General features: G+C 44.4%; 1 protein-coding gene across 1 annotated transcript in view; it reads left to right on the top strand.

Annotated features, from left to right (window-relative positions):
* Positions 1-17,927, top strand: part of ADGRA2 (adhesion G protein-coupled receptor A2) — a 172,501-nt gene that overhangs the window by 24,228 nt on the left and 130,346 nt on the right. The window contains exon 2 of the mRNA XM_060787760.2: positions 16,327-16,398. Within this exon, the coding sequence (XP_060643743.2) occupies positions 16,327-16,398 (72 nt within the window). The remainder of the gene's footprint in view (positions 1-16,326; positions 16,399-17,927) is intronic.

Below are 17,927 nucleotides of genomic sequence, written 5' to 3'. Positions count from 1 at the left end.
ACCTGAGTGTATATGGTAGTCAAATATGCAAAAGTCAAGACTATTAATGTGAAGGGATGAGTGTAAAATGAAATGTGTTAAATTATTTTTTTTCAATGGCGATAGCATATTGAACTCACTCCACAACTAGTGTGATAATGCTACTTAATCACAGAATCAAAGAGTTGGAAGAGACCTCATGGGCCATCCAGTTTCTGCCGAGAAGCAGGAAAATTGCATTCAAAGCACCCTGACAGATGGCCATCAAGCCTCTGTTTAAAAGCTTCCAAAGAAGGAGTCTCCACCATTCCCTGGGGCAGAGAGTTCCATGTCTGAACTGTTCCCACAGTCAGGAAGTTCTTCCTCATGTTCAGATGGAATCTCCTTTGTTGTAGTTTGAAGCCATTGTTCCGCGTCCTAGTCTCCAGGGAAGCAGAAAACAAGCTTGCTCCCTCCTCCCTATGACTTCCTCTCACATATTTATACATGGCCCTCATGTGCTCTCTCAACCTTCTCTTCTTTAGGCTAAACATGCCCAGCTCTTTAAGCCTCTCCTCATAGGGCTTGTTCTCCAGACTCTTGATCATTTGAGTTGCCCTCCTCTAGACACATTCCAACTTGTCAATATCTCTCTTCAATTGTGGTGCCCAGTATTCCAGATCAGATCTAACCAAGGCTGAATAGAGGGGTAGCATGACTTTCCTGGATCTAAACACTAGACTCCTATTGATGCAGGCCAAAATCCCATTGGCTTTTTTTTTTGCCGCCACATCACATTGTTGGCTCAGGTTTATCTTGTTGTCCAGGAGGACTCCCAAGATCTTTTTCACACGTACTGCTCTCGAGCCAGGCATTGTTCTGTATCTCTGCATTTTATTTTTTTCTGCCTAAGTGGAGTATCTTGCATTTGTCACTGTTGAACTTCATTCTTACTTCTTAGGCAATCCCTCGTAGTCCAAGGATGATGGTCCTCCAAGTGTAGTATCCTGGCGGTGGGTCCGTAGGTGACCGTGGAGCCCTATTCTTGATCTGCATGTTCTCCCACAGTGAGGGCATCAGTTTCCAGGTAGAAAGCGGTCCCAGTCAGGGTTGGCTTGACACTCCTTCCTCTTGGCACGTTTCTCTCTTTCGCCCTCCATTCGTGCCTCCTCAAATTCTGCAGCACTGCTGGTCACAGCTGACCTCCAACTGGAGCACTCAATGGCCAGAACCTCATTATGTTAGTTTTGACCAATCATCTCTCTAATCTGTTAAGATCATTTTGAATTCTGCCCCTGTCTTCTGGAGTATTGGCTATCCCTCCCAATTTGGACAGCCAATACTCCAGAAGGCATGGTGTTTCTATTTACTTTCTAAAGTAATTTAAAGAGCATCTAGAGCAGTGTTTCTCAACCTGGGGTTGAGACCCTTGTGGGGGTCGCGGGGGGGGGGGTGTCCGAGGGGTCGCCAAAGACATCAGAAAACATAGTATTTCTGTTGGTCATGGGGGTTCTGTGTAGAAAGTTTGGTCCAATTCTATCGTTGGTGGGGTTCAGAATGCTATTTCATTGTGGGTGAACTATATATCCCAACAACGACAACTCCCAAATGGCAAGGTCTATTTTCTCCAAACTCTACCAGTGTTCACATTTGGGCATATTGAGTATTTGTGCCAAGTTTAATCCAGATCCATCATTATTTGAGTCCACAGTGTTCTCTGGATGTAGGTGAACTACAACTCCAAAAACCCAAGGTCAATGTCCACCAGACCTTCCCAGTACTTTCTCTTGGTTATGGGAATTCTGTGTACCAAGTTTAATTCAATTTCATCATTGGTGGAGTTCAAAAGAGTCTTTGATTTTAGGTGAACTATAAATCCCAGCAACTCCAGCATTACCAAAGACAAAATCAATCACCCCCAATCCCACCAGTATTCAAATTTGGGTATATCGGGTATCTGTGCCAAATTTAGTCCAGTGACTGAAAATACATCCTGCATATCAGATATTTACATTACGATTCATAACAGTTGCATGAAGAAGCAATGAAAATAACGTTATGATTGGGGGTCACCACAACATAAGGACCTGTACTAAGGGGTCGCGGCATTAGGACGGTTGAGAACCACTGATCTAGAGACATTTTTAGAAGTGTTTTGTCCCAATTTTGTGCCACCCTTTCCTCAATATAAAGGAACACATAACACCATAAGAAACGGCACTGCAATTGCAGTAAATTATTTTCGAAACAGTTGCATTGAGCAATAGAAACAAATCATTTATTTTTTAGCATTCTGAGCTCTGATCATTTGAAGTGGGCAGGAATAGTTTTCTCTCCCTCCCATTACATTGCTTTCGCCCCGTTGCTGCCTTGTCTTGTCTGGCCTGCGAGATAAGAGGATGAGCAAAGGGACAGAGGAAACAGCCAGGAAGGAAATGCGGTCTGCATCCTCTCTCTCTCTCTCTCTCTCTCTCTTTCTCTCTCTCTCGTTTGCTTGGACCGCATTCAAAACCCAGTCAGGATTTCGCTCAGTTGATATTTCGCAACCCTGACCCGGCTCCTTTGGGCCCCTCTTTACCCCTCCAAATATAATTGCCTTTGATGGGTCTGAGTCTCTTTTGAAAGTGAGACTAAAGCCCCCATAATTGTTTAGGCGCCTTGGAAAAAAAGTTTTTTTCCCCTCCCATTCTTGCCGTAATCTTTCGGGTACATACTTTTTTCATTAGCATAGCTTCCCTTTTAAACAAATGAGCCAAAATTCTGCTGCGTGTGTGTTTTTTCTCATGCAAGATCAGCCTCATGCAGACAGATGCTGGAAAGAGATGGACCTCCAGGATGATCCAGCGCAGGCTCAGGATTGGGTTTCTTCCTATGCTTCCCAGCTCTTTCCTGCTTGAGCCCATGCAAGGCATCCATACCCTTCTTCGCCGTCTTTCTAATCATCCTGGTCTCTCTGTCCTCATCATTTGGACAATGTTGTTTATTGCCAAAGTAAATAGGAGAATGCAAGCCAATTGCAAGAATGTTGTAATCTTAGCGAAGGGAAGCTGATGCCAGAATCATGGAGTCTTACACCCCTTCTACATTGTCATATAATCCAGATTATCAAAACAGATAATTCACATTATCTGCTTTGAACTGGAACGTATAATCTCTCATATATATATATACACACACACACACACGAGGGGTATTTTTTAAGTAAGGTCCGTTTTGTTGTAGACACTAGTAGTTCGCGCGCATACCGCAACGAGCCCGTATGTCGTGTTACCGATATGCCTCGGGAACAACTGTGCTCAGTTTCCGCTCTTTCTAACCTGTACGGTTCTGTTCTGTGCTTTAAAAATGTTTAAAACTATCAACTCCCCCACCGCATGTGAGGTTCACTCAGTTTTTTTCAGGAAGGAACCTGCCTGCTGCAGAAATTCATCGACAGATTTGTGAAGTGTACGGTGATACTGTTATGAGTGAAAGCAAAGTGCGCAAGTGGGTACGACAATTCAAAGATGGCCGTGACAACGTCCATGATGAGGAGCGCTCATCATTTATACCCCTCATCATGAGGACCATGATGAGGGGTATAAATAAAGTTTATTATTATATTATTACTAGCCGTCCCCTGCCACGCGTTGCTGTGGCCCAGTCTGCTGATCTGGAAAATAAAGTAATGAGAAAGCGTTGGTTTCTAATATATGTAATTTCTTTATGTTTGTGGGTAAACAATATTTCTTGTTGTTTCTTTGTCAGTGTTGATGTGGAGAGTGTCTGGTTTGCCTACTCTGGAACATGCAACATATAATTGTCCTTCTTTAGGGGCCCCTTGCAAATCTATGATACTATATCTGTGTGTGTGTGAATCATATATATCTGTTTATATCTATGGCTGGATGGCTCTTTGTCGGGAGGGGTTTGATTATGTTTTCTTGCCCTGGTGAAGGGAGTTGGACTGGACGGCCTTGAGTATTTTCTGTTGGTTATGGGGGTTCTGTGTGGGAAGTTTGCCCCGATTCTGTCATTCGTGGGGTTCAGAATGCTCTTTGATTGTAGGTGAACTGTGAATTCCAGTGACTACAACTCCCAAATGTCAAGGTCTATTTCCCCCAAACTCCATCTATGTTCATATTTGGGCATATTGAGTGCTTGTGCCAAGTTTGGTCCAGATCCATCATTGTTTGAGTCCACAGTGCCCTCTGGATGTAGGTGAACTACAACTCCCAAACTCAAGGTCAATGCCCACCAAACGCTGCTAGTATTTTCTGTTGGTCAGGGAAGACCTGTGTGCCAAGTTTGGTTCAATTCCATCGTTGGTGGAGTTCAGAATTCTCTTTGATTATAGATGAACTATAAATCCCAGCAACTACAACTCCCAAATGACAAAATCATAATTTTTGAGTGATGGTCACACCTTGTGTAGTGAGACATTTTGTTGCCAAATTTGGTGTGATTTCGTTCATTGGTTCTTTTGTTTTTAAGGTACTCATTATGCTCAGAGCATTTTATATCTATCTAGATCAATTCTAGTTGCATCCTATTCTGGGAGTTGGTGCTCATCTCCATTTCTATGCTGAAGAGCCAGCATTGTCCATAGATACCTTCAAGTTCATGTGGCCGGCATGACTGCATGAAGCACTGTTACCTTCCCACTTGAGAGGTACCTATTGATCTACTCATATTTCATGTTTTTGAACTGCTAGGTTGGCAGAAGCTGGGGCTGACAGCGGAAACTCACGCTGCTCACCGGATTCGAATCTGCAACCTTTCGGTCAACAAGTTAAGCAGCTCAGTGGTTTAACTCACTGTGCCACCAGGAGCTCCGATACTATATTATACTATTTATTTATCGTGTCATCAACCATACCATTGTATTACATTTCTAACAGAACAAAACAAACACACAGATTAAAAAAAACAAACACAGATTTTGCAAACTTGGTAGTTGGATAAATGTCCTTTGACCAGTATCTGGCCCCTTGGAGTGCCTCTGGTGTTGCCGCAAGAAGGTCCTCCATTGTGCATGTGGCAGGGCTCAGGGTGCATTGCAACAGGTGGTCAGTGGTTTGCTCTTCTCCGCACTCGCATGTCGTGGATTCCACTTTGTGGCCCCATTTCTTGAGGTTGGCTCTGCATCTCGTGGTGCCAGAGCGCAGTCTGTTCAGCGCCTTCCAAGTCGCCCAGTCTTCTGTGTGCCCAGGGGGGAGTCTCTCATTTGGTATCAGCCATTGATTGAGGTGCTGGGTTTGGGCCTTCCACTTTTGGACTCTCGCTTGCTGAGGTGTTCCAGCGAGTGTCTCTGTAGATCTAAGAAAACTATGTCTTGATTTAAGTCATTGACATTCTGGCTGATACCCAAACAACGGGTAGCCTGGAGATGTCTCTGCCTTGGTCCTTTCACTATTGCCTGCTACTTCTATTATACTAAAAGCTATACTAAAAAAGGACTAAAAAAAGGACTCTGGGGAAGTTCAGACAAGGCGGAATGGGTGCAGAGATAGAAAGGGTTAAGAATTCTTGGAGGCCATGTTGGCGGCAGATCAGAGAGACTACTGATTTCATCTCAAGTATCCAGTTCCTTGCCTTTTTAGGGAGGTGATCTGGATCTTGTGGCAGAAACTTGGAAGGTCCCTAGTTTGTCTTACAAGCTGAACAAAACAACCCCCTTGTGAACCCACACTCCCACATCCATGTACAAAGGTAGCAAGCTCTGGGTCGTTGACTCTAGGTCACTGGGATCTTTCCATTCCCAGCTAGATTGCCAGATTGCTGTCCATATATGAGGAGCAATAGATGCATGTGGTCTTCTCTCCTGGCAATAAAAAGGGTGACATGAGGAGCTTCAAAACAATTATTTCTGCAGGATCAGAACAAAGGTCTTCCTTGAATTCGGTTGGACAACATGGGGTTAGAACTGGGAAGTAAGAAGTTGCACGCTCCTGGTAACTAGATACTGTTTGATAACAAATGTCCACATAGCTACATAACTCAAAATATCAAAGTAGATAATCTACAGATATCTGCTTTGAACTGGACTATTGTGAGTCCACACTGCCATATAATCCAGTTCACAACTTTTATACAGTTGTGTGGAAAGGGTCATTGATGTAATGAGGAAATTTTTGTAGTTACATTCAGAACTTCTGAACTCCACCAGCGATTGAATTGAACCAAACTTGGCACACAGAACTCCCATGACCAACAGAAAATACTGAGAGGGTTCGGTGGGCATTGACATTGAGTTTTGGAGTTGTAGTTCACCTACATCCAGATAAACCTTTGGACTCAAATAATGATGGATTTGACCAAACTTGGCACGAATACTCAATAGGCCTAAATATGAACACTGGTGGAGTTTGGGGAAAATAGACCTTGACATTTGGGAGTTGTAGTTGCTGGGATTTATAGTTCATCTACAATCAAAGAGCACTCTGTACTCCACCAATGATGGAATTGAACCAACCTTGGTACACAGAACTCCCATAAAATGCTGGAAGTGTTTGGTGGGCATTGACCTTGAGTTTTGGAGTTGTAGTTCGCCTACATCCAGAGAGCACTGTGGACTCAAACCATGATGAATCTGGACTGAACATGGCACAAATACTCAATAAGCCCAAATGGGAAGACTGGTGGAGTTTGGGGAAAATAGACCTTGACATTTGAGAGTTGTAGTTGCTGGGATTTATAGTTCAGCTACAATCAAATAGCATTCTGAACTCCACCAACGATGCAATTGAAACAAACTTGGCACACAGAACTCCTATGACCAACAGAAAATACTGGAAGGATTTGGTGGGCATTGACCTTGAGTTTTGGAGTTGTAGTTCACTTACCTCCAGAGAGCACTGTGGACGCAAATAATTATATAAACTTGGCACACATGCTCAATATGCCCAAATGGGAACACTGGTGGAGTTTGGGGAAAACAGACCTTGACATTTGGGAGTTGTAGTTGTTGGGGTTTATAGTTCACCTACAATCAAAAAGCATTCTGAACCCAGAATTGGGCCAAACTTCCCGCACAGAACCACCACGCCTTGAAGGGACTCGCTGATGAGAGCCTCCCTCCAGCCTCGCATGCTCTCCCTCGCCCACACATGCACACCATGCTGTCATGTGTTGAGCACGCCTGCTGTCCCCTCCACACTTGGAGTCTCATAAACAGCCCTCCCCATGGTGGAGAGGCCAGCCTATCACAGTGGAGGAGGGTTTTTGGTGGGAGGATTAGGCGTCTGTTTCCAAAAAGGAAGAGAAGGACAGACGGAGAGATCTTCAGCCTTGTCTGCCAAAGGGATTCCTAAGACCATCAGAAATATATGATGGTCTTTGACACCCCCTCTGAAGTCCCTTCGCGACCCCCCTGGGGATCCCAGCCCCCAAATTGAGAAACGCCGATCTAAACACTGAAAAAGAAAATCCCATAATCAGATGATAGCACGAGATACACTGTTTCCTCGTCTTTTGCGCACTTAAATGTGCTTCAGAACTGGAGGAAGCCGTTAAGAAAACAAATAGTGGAAAATAGAGTTTAGAGTTTCCTATTGTTCAAAGAGGAAATTCCAGCTGCCTTTACGAGACAAGACGCCTTTTTTTGCCAGCTGCGCCGAGGCCCCATAGTAAGATATTCACACACATGTAATGTGCAAAGTTGATCTAGTCATTATGTAGTCTTAAAGACTGCCAGGGGATGAGACTTGAGTCTTGCAGAAAACATTTGGAATTTCTAAAAGAAGTGCGCATTCCAGCTATTTTAGTCCAGAACTAGCTGTCCCTTGCCACGCGTTGCTGTGATCTGGAAAATAAAGTAATGAGAAAGTGTTGGTTTCTAATATATGTAATTCCTTTCTGCTTGTGAGTAAACAGTATTTCTTGTTGTTTCTTTGTCAGTGTTGATGTGGAGAGTGTCTGGTTTGCCTACTCTGGAATATGCAACATATCATAGTCCTTCTTTAAGGGTCCCTTTCAAATCTGTGATATTATATCTCTCTCTGTGTGTGTGAGAATCATATCTATCTATCTATATTTATGACTGGATGGCTCTTTGTCAGGAGGGCTTTGATTACATTTTCTTGCCCTGGGGAAGAGAGTTGGACTGGATGGCCTTAAGTATTTTCTGTTGGTCATGGGGGTTCTGTTTGGGAAGTTTTCCCCATTTCTGTCGTTTGTGGGTTTCAGAATGTTCTTTGATTGTAGGTGAACTATAAATCCCAGTAACTACAAATCCCAAATGTCAAGGTCTATTTCCTCCAAACTCCATCTGTGTTCATATTTAGGCATATGGAATTTTTGTGTCAAGTTTGGTCCAGATCCATCATTGTTTGAGTCCACAGTGCTCTCTGGATGTAGGTGAACTAGAACTCCCAAACTCAAGGTCAATGTCCACCAACCCATTCTAGTGTGTTCTGTTGGTCATGGAAGTCCTGTATGCCATGTTTGGTTGAATTCCATCATTGGTGGGGTTCAGAATGCTCTTTGATTGTAGGTGAACTATAAATCCCAGCAACTACAACTCCCAAATGTCAAGGTCTATTTCCCTTAAATGCCATCTGTGTTCATATTTGGTCATATGGAATATTCGTGCCAAGTTTGGTCCAGATCCGTCATTGTTTGAGTCCACAGTGCTCTCTGGATGTAGGTGAACTACAACTCCCAAACTCAAGGTCAATGTCCACCAAACCTTTCCAGTTTTTTCTGTTGGTCATGGGAGCCCTGTGTGCTAAGTTTGGCCCAATTCCATCATTGGTGGAGTTCAGAATGCTCTTTGATTGTAGGTAAACTATAAATCCCAGCAACAACAATTCCCAAATGACAAAATCATTTTTTTTTTAGTGGAGGACATAAATTGGACTGTTAGGTGCCTTGTGTCCAAATTTGGTGTCAATTCACCCAGTGGTTTTTGAGTTCTGATGGTAGCACGAACTAACATTACATTTTTATTTATATAGATTGAGAAACTTCACAGGGAATGTCCATAGTACCTGTGACAGCCAACATAATAATGGCAAACTCATTCCTTAGTGCTAGTTAAGTATAGCGATAATGGCATTATTTGTGAACAAGAGCGAGGAATCCACAGACTTTGAACAACCCCAGAGTTTCTAGAAGTGCAATGTATATTTGGCAGTTCGAATCTGGGAAGTGGAGTGAGCAATCCCCTTGAATGTCTGTCTAACTGTCTGTCTATATGGCACACTATTAACCATAGAACTTCAACTTAGCACAGATTTAAACTATTACTTACTTTAGTCCTCTTTGTAGATTCAGTAATTTTATTTATTAATAGCCGACCCCTGCCACGCATTGCTGTGGCCCAGACTGTGTATATGCGTTTTGTGTGTATATATGTGTGTTTATATATATGTGTGTGTGTGTATTTGTGTGTTTATATGTGTACATGCATATTGTGTATATGTGTGTGCTTGTCTATATGCATATTGGTGTATATGTGTGTATTTATTTATTTAGCAGTTTTGTATACTAAATAACTACAAGAGAGGAGATTCCATCTGAACATGAGGAAGAACTTCCTGACTGTGAGAGCCGTTCAGCAGTGGAACTCTCTGCCCCGGAGTGTGGTGGAGGCTCCTTCTTTGGAAGCTTTTAAGCAGAGGCTGGATGGCCATTTGTCAGGGGTGATTTGAATGCAATATTCCTGCTTCTTGGCAGAATGGGGTTGGACTGGATGGCCCATGAGGTCTCTTCCAACTCTATGATTCTATGATTCTTCTCACCTCTGTCGATGGACTCGGCAGTATGTGTATATGTATATGTGTGTGCATGTGTATAAGCATATATGTATGTATGTATATGTATGTGTGTGTATATGCGTACATTTGTGTGTGTTTGTGCATATATATATATATATATATATATATATATATATATATATATATACTAGCTGTGCCCTGCCACGCGTTGCTGTGGCCTATAGTAAAACTTATCAAAGTTGAGGTAGATATCTGGACTATTATGAAAGAGAGGTACCTACCTATTCCTTCCCCCTTTTCCTCCCCCTTTCTCTCCTTTTTTCTTCTCTACCTCTTTCTTTCTTTCCTTCTTTCACTACTTGGTTTCATCCTTCTCTCTTTCCTTCATTCCCTCCCCCTTTCTTCCTTTGCCTTTCTTCCCTCCCTGTTTGCTTCCTTCTTTCACTTTTTATTTCCTTTTATTTCACCACCATCATAACAATAACAATAAAGCAATGCATTGCCTCCGGGACCTGACACCTCTCCCATTCCCCCTAAAAGGGTCTCATAGGAACAATAGCATAATAATAATAATAGAAATAACAACCTTTACCCGCCACGTGTTGCTGTGGCCAATCTTCCCTCTTTCTCTCCTTCTTTCCCTCCCTCCCTCCTTCCTCCTTCCTCCTTCCTTCCCATCTTTCCTTCTCCTCTTCTTTCTCTATCTCTTTCCTTCCTTCCCCCTTTTTCTTTCTCTTCTGCTGTCTCTTTTTTCTTTCCTTCCATCTTTCCTTTTCTTTCCTTTTCTTCTTCCTCTAACTTTTCTTCCTTCCCCCTTTTTCTTTACCTCCCTTTCTCTTTCTTCCTTCTTTCCTTCCTTCCTGTCTTTCCTAGATTTTGACAGGGCGGGAAGGGGCGGGGTGGGGTTTGGAGGTGGCGTGAAGTAAAAGGAGGTAAGATTGGGGCAGGGGAGTGATGGAGCGTGGGGTTGCGTGTGTGTGTGCGCGGCAGCGGGGGGAGTGATGGAGTGTGGGGTTGCATGTGTGTGTGCGGCGGCGGGGGGAGTGGGGTTGCGTGTGTGTGTGCGGCGGCGGGGGGAGTGGGGTTGCGTGTGTGTGCGGCGGTGGGGGAGTGATGGAGCGTGGGGTTGCGTGTGTGTGTGGCGGCAGGGGGAGTGGGGTTGCGTGTGTGTATGCGGCAGCGGGGGGAGTGATGGAGCGTGGGGTTGCGTGTGTGTGTGCGGCAGGGGGTGTGTGTGTGCGGGAAGCGGCGCGGCGGGGCTTGGAGTGGGCATGGTTTCCGCAGAGGGAACGTTGGCCGGAAGGCCATGTGCGCGCGCCAGGGAACTTGCAGCTGGGCGCCAATGCGCATGCTCAGTTGTTTTGCCGTTTTGTGAGTGTGTTGTTGTGTTGTTTTTCATTTTGAGTAGATATGTTTGTATCTTGTGGGTTGTGTTATGGGCATGGGAATTTTGGTTAAGTTTCGTTGGGGTTTTTTTGAGTTTTGTTGTTTTGCTGTTTTGTGAGTGTGTTGTTGTGTTGTTTTTCATTTTGAGTAGATATGTTTGTACCTTGTGGGTTGTGTTATGGGCATGGGAATTTTGGTTAAGTTTTGTTGGGGGGTTTTTGAGTTTTGTTTCCTCGTTGGATGCCCCTAACAAATTTATATATATAGATATGTATACACATACGTGTCTGTGTATGAAAGTGGAAGGTAAAAGGAAGAGGGGCCGACCAAGGGCAAGATGGATGGATGGCATCCTTGAAGTGACTGGACTGACCTTGAAGGAGCTGGGGTGGTGACGGCCGACAGGGAGCTCTGGCGTGGGCTGGTCCGTGAGGTCACGAAGAGTCGGAGACGACTGAACGAATGAACAACTGTGTATGAATATGTGCATGTGTTCTGCTGGGTGTGTGTGTGTGTGTTTGGGGTGATGGACACTTGTTGGACTGTTAGGTGTCTTGTGTCCAAATGTCATGTCAATTCGTCTATTGGTTTTTGAGTTATGCTAATCCCACAAATGAACATTACATTTTTATTTATATAGACTAACCATCCCCTGCCACGCATTGCTGTGGCCCACATGGGGGTTCTGTGTGGGAGGTCTGGCCCAGTTCTATCGTTGGTGGGGTTCAGAATGCTCTGTGATTGTAGGTGAACTATAAATCCCAGCAACTACAACTCCCAAATGTCAAGATTCTATTTTCTCCAAAGTCCACCAGTGTTCACATTTGGGTGTATTGAGTATTCTTGGTCCAGATCCATCATTGTTTGAATCCACAGTGATCTCTGGATGTAGGTGAACTACAACTCCAAAACCGGCTCTTAGGAATTGTGGGAGTTGCAGTCCAGAACACCTGGAGGATCAAAGTTTGCCCATGTCTGCAGTGGAGGGAAATGGTGGCTGGTGGAAAACCGAATAGGAATACTTTAAAAACAGCAACCAGCAACATTTTATTGGTAGTCCATCAAATGACACGCAAGGGAGGAAGAACAATGTGATTTCTCTCCTAGTTCCTGCACATATTTTGTGAATGAGCCATTTAAAAAAATGTATTAGGACATTCTGTAATCTTGGTGACACTACCAGAAATGCTCTGTTCTGGAAACCCTCCATTTGTGTTTCTTATCAGCCAAGAAAGCAAGGCATTTTAAAGTGAGCTTGTTCCTTTCCTTTGCAAAGTATGTCGGAAACTTGGTCTTGTGTTTGCTTTCCTGACATCCATCGGCTTGCTGCTGGGAGAGCTTCTCTGGCTAGTAAAGTCCCTTTATCCTGTTTGGTTCCGACGTCCTCCAACTTCCTCCATCAACCAAGTCAGGGCCAGATCAACTACACCCAAGAGTATTGAAGGAACTAGCGGAAGTCATTTCGGAACCATTGGCAACCATCTTTGAGAGTTCTTGGAGAACGGGAGAAGTTCCAGCAGATTGGAGGAGGGCCAATGTGGTCCCAATCTTCAAGAAGGGAAAAAAGGATGACCCAAACAACTACCGTCCGGTCAGCCTCACGTCGATACCGGGCAAGATTCTGGAAAAGATTGTTAAGGAAGCGGTCTGCAAACACTTAGAAACAAATGCGGTCATCGCTAATAGTCAACATGGATTTATCAAAAACAAGTCATGCCAGACTAATCTGATAGAGTTACAAGCTGGGTAGATGCGGGGAATGCCGTGGATGGAGCGTACCTGGATTTCAGGAAGGCCTTCGACAAGGTCCCCCATGACCTTCTGGCAAGGAAACTAGTCCAATGCGGGCTAGGCAAAACTACGGTGAGGTGGATCTGTAACTGGTTAAATGGACGAACCCAGAGGGTGATTCTCACCAATGCTTCCTCTTCATCTTGGAAAGAAGTGACGAGTGGAGTGCCGCAGGGTTCCGTCCTGGGCCCGGTCCTGTTCAACATCTTTATTAATGACTTAGATGAAGGGTTAGAAGGCAGGATCATCAAGTTTGCAGACGACACCAAATTGGGAGGGATAGCCAATACTCCAGAGGACAGGAGCAGGATTCAAAACGATCTTGACAGATTAGAGAGATGAAGGGCCAAAACTAACAAAATGAAGTTCAACAGTGACAAATGCAAGATACTCCACTTTGGCAGGAAAAACGAAATGCAAAGATACAGAATGGGGGACAATGCCTGGCTCGAGAGCAGTACGTGTGAAAAAGATCTTGGAGTCCTCGTGGACAACACGTTAAACATGAGCCAACAATGTGATGTGGCGGCAAAAAAAGCCAATGGGATTTTGGCCTGCATCAATAGGAGCATAGTGTCTAGATCTAGGGAAGTCATGCTCCCCATGCTCTATTCCGCTTTGGTTAGACCACACCTGGAATATTGTGTCCAATTCTGGGCACCGCAATTCAAGAGAGATATTGACAAGCTGGAATGTGTCCAGAGGAGAGCGACTAATACGATAAAAGGTCTGGAGAACAAGCCCTATGAGGAGCGGCTTAAGGAGCTGGGCATGTTTAGCCTGAAGAAGAGAAGGCTGAGAGGGGATATGATAGCCATGTATAAATATGTGAGAGGAAGCCACAGGGGCGAGGGAGCAAGCTTGTTTTCTGCTTCCCTGGAGACTAGGACGCAGAACAATGGCTTCAGACTACAAGAGAGGAGATTCCACCTGAACATTAGGAAGAACTTTCTGACTGTGAGAGCCGTTCAGCAGTGGAACTCTCTGCCCCGGAGTGTGGTGGAGGCTCCTTCTTTGGAAGCTTTTAAACAGAGGCTGGATGGCCATCTGTCAGGGGTGATTTGAATGCAATGTTCCTGCTTCTTGGCAGGGGGTTGGACTGGATGGCCCATGAGGTCTCTTCCAACTCTTTGATTCTATGATTCTAGGGCTTTGCCCGAGCCAGAGCAGAGGGCTTTCCGGGCCTCTTTATCGTAAAGTAAACAGTTTAGTGGACCACAAAAGCAGCCTTCTTTGGGTCTTAGTCCCACGATGGAGAAGCCAGCTGTGCTGAAAGGAGAGGGAGAAAAGGCAAGCACCCACCAGTTCTCTCAGCCGCTCATTAAGAGCTTTTCTAATGAGCAATTAGCATTCCTGAACAGCGCCTTCTGTCAGGAGGGCCACCGGGCAACCCCCCAGCTTTTGACAGCGTGCGGCAGAGAGCCACTCCAAACTCTTCCCATCCTTTCAGTCGGAATGCCTCTCTCTTTCTCTCAAGAGACCCTTTGGCAGGCATTGGAGCAAAGCCACAGTGTTGTGTTTGGTTACAATGAGAGATGGTGTTCCTGCTTTGGCCATCCCAAGGGAAACCCCTCTCGCCTCCTGGAAAGATGCAGCATTCCTGGCTCTGCTAATAGTTTGTCAATTCCAGCGCAAGGCTCTCCCCTGTACTTGCAGTTTGCCCAATTACAGGCAAGCAGGTTATGTTGTGCATAAGCACATTTTAGCCAAGTCCTGTGCAAAAGACACACAGGCAAGAGGAAAAAAGGAACAGAAAAACTTACTCTTATCAGCAAAGGCATAAACTTGCAGTGTTGCATACAAAATCAAACAGTGCAACAAACTTACATAGTCCTTGTAAGTAACACAGAATAAGGCTTCTTCACCTTCATTCAAATGAGAGAGCAAAACATAAACCTTGAGTAAATAGCTATTCTACCATAGTAAAGAGCATCGCTGTTAGTGCATAGCAGCATTACAGCATATTGCTTCTCCAAACTGTATTCTAAAATCCATACAGTTATATCTCACTGCTAGCTGACCTACATTACCAGCTGCACATAATAATTAACATCATAAGGTTTTTCTTTAACACACACTTGATCCTGCTACGACTTACGATAGACCACATTAGCTTTAGTTACTGATACAGAACATATGCCATCCAGTAGTTTCCATCTGCTCACCTACAGAAAACCATATTTAATAAGCCTCAGCACTATACAGTGTAGTAACAATGAGGCCGTGGACCATACTTTTGTTCTTGCAGACCACAGACCACAAATTGGGAACCACGATTTATTTATTTATCATGTCAGGAGCGAACCAAACTGTTGTATTGCATTTTTTAACAAACAAACAAACAAAGCACAAAGTTTGCAAGCTTGGTAGTTGATTCAATGTCCTTTGACCAGTAGCTGGCCACTTGGAGTGCCTCTGGTGTTACTATAAGAAGGTCCTCCATTGTGCATGTGGCAGGGCTCAGGTTGCATTGCAGCAGGTGGTCTGTGGTTTGCTCTTCTCCACACTCGCAAGTCGTGGATTCCACTTTGTGGCCCCATTTCTTGAGGTTGGCTCTGCATCTCGTGGTGCCAGAGCGGTCTAATCAGCGCCTTCCAAGTCGCCCAGTCTTCTGTGTGCCCAGGAGGGAGTCTTTCATTTGGTATCAGCCATTGCTTGAGGTGCTGGGTTTGAGCCTGCCATTTTTGGACTCTCGCTTGCTGAGGTGTTCCAGCGAGTGTCTCTGTAGATCTTAGAAAACTATGTCTTGATTTAAGTCGTTGATGTGCTGGCTGATACCCAAACAGGGGATGAGCTGGAGATGTCTCTGCCTTGGTCCTTTCATTATTGGCTGCTACTTCCCGGGGGATGTCAGGTGGTGCAATACCAGCTAAGCAGTGTAGTTTCTCCAGTGGTGTATGGCGCAGACACCCCGTGATAATGCGGCATGTCTCATTAAGAGCCACATCCCCTGTTTTAGTGTGGTGAGATGTGTTCCACACTGGGCATGCATACTCAGCAGCAGAGTAGCATAGCGCAAGGGTAGATGTCTTCACTGTGTCTAGTTGTGGTATGAGCCATTGGTTGAGGTTCTGGGTTTGAGCCTGCCACTTTTGGACTCTCGCTTGTTAAGGTGTTCCAGCGAGTGTCTCTATACATCTTAGAAAACTATTTCTTGATTTAAGTCGTTGACGTGCTGGCTGATACCCAAACCACTGGGAACCACTGATGCTCACAAATTGCAGCATCTGGGGAAAAAAATCCAAATCCAAAATACTTCTGGTTCCAAACACGTCGGATAAAGGATTCTCAATCTGTACATAGCTAGGTAGAACATCTTCATGTTGACAGTCATTTCATACATTAATCATACATGTTGTTCCTTGCCATTCTCTCCCCATAGTGTGTGGCCGAGGACCACACAACTAGCACCCACTGACTTCAAGCCATGGTTGTCTGGTTAACATAGGATTAATAACTCACTCACTCTCTTTCTCTCTCTTTCTCTCTGCAGGCTCTTGAGCAACAACAAGATAACAACCCTAAAGAATGCCTCTTTCTTTGGACTACACGCTCTTGAGAAGCTGTAAGTGCCATTGTGTATTGTATGCAGTTCTGGGTTCCTTATGAAGAATTCGGGAATTATCAGTCAGAAGGCTGGGGACACACAATCAGCTCATATAAGAAGAAGCAGTGAAGAAGAGTACTTAGATTTTATCATAGTAATTTTATTTTTCGTGTCAGGAGCGACTTGAGAAACTGCAAGTGGCTTCTGGTGTTAGAGAATTGGCTGTCTGCAAGGATGTTGACCAGGGAACACCCAGATGTTTGATGTTTTACCATCCTTGTGGGAGGCTACTCTCATGTTCCTGCATGGAGAGCTGGGGCTGACAGAGGGAGCTCATCCACACTCTCCCTGGATTCGAACCTCCGACCTATCAGTCTTCAGTCCTGCTGACACAAGGGTTTAACCCATTGCATCAACAGGGCTCCTGGCAGGATAGCAAAAGAAGGCTATGTTTTGAGTTTTACGCAATAGTTATTTCCTACAAGTTGAATGTTATTTCCTGGGTATCCAGGAAATAAATATACAGTTTCTTATTCCTATTTGAATATTAGAGGATAGACAAGTTTGGGTAAGATATTCATTTTACCATGTATACTCATGTATAAGTTAAGTTTGTTTATACGTTGTTTCTATTTATCATGAAAGAATTAACCAACTTGCACAAACTTCTTATTTGGGAAGGAAAGATCGTATTATTTTAAGAAAAATCCCGTGCAAGAGAAAGTAGGACTCATACTTTCCCATCTAAAGCCAAAAGTTTGGGCAAGAAAAAATGTTGAATCCTTTTGTATCTAAAGGAGAATCTTTGGGTGGTAGGAGTACCATGAGTAAACAAATGTGATGTAATGTTTGGATGCTGGATGGGATTTAAGAGAGGTGGTTTCTTGTCTCCACCAAACCATAACACTTACTAAGTGACCGGAGACTAACCATCCTCACTTGGCTCACAGGATTGGCATGAGGGTAAACTGGGAAGATGGGCAGTGTCGTCCTCCAGAGCAGGAACACCTCTGACTTTAAACACCACACCAACTTGGTAAAATCAGCAAGCAATCTATTGAAGGATATAAGTATAAGACAGCGTACCACCCCCCTGTTGTGTCAGCTCCACTGGCTGCCGATCCAGTTCCGAGCACAATTCAAAGTGCTGGTTTTGACCTATAAAACCCTATACAGTTCCGGTCCAGTGTACCTGTCCGAACGTATCTCCTTCTACATCCCACCTAAGAGTTTAATATCTCTGCTCTCGGCCCCGCCTTTGTCACAAACGCACTTGGTGGGGATGAGGGACAGGGCCTTCTCGGTGGTGGCCCCCTGGCTGTGGAATTCACTCCCCGGGATAATTAGGTCATCTTCATCCCTCCACTCCTTTAGAAAGAAGTTAAAAATGTGGATGTGGGACCAGGCCTTTGGGTAATCTATGCAGACTTTAACTATGACAATGACGACAATTGCTATGGAAATGAATTATGGGCAAGCTTGATGGACTCTCAAATCTACAGAATTCGGCTAGACAATAGCCACTAGGCTGGTTTATTTTTTGTAGA

This window comes from Anolis sagrei, chromosome 7 (genome assembly GCF_037176765.1).
Source record: "Anolis sagrei isolate rAnoSag1 chromosome 7, rAnoSag1.mat, whole genome shotgun sequence".
In the NCBI taxonomy this organism is placed as follows: Eukaryota; Metazoa; Chordata; class Lepidosauria; order Squamata; family Dactyloidae; genus Anolis; species Anolis sagrei.
This window is presented reverse-complemented; position numbering and strand designations above follow the sequence as displayed.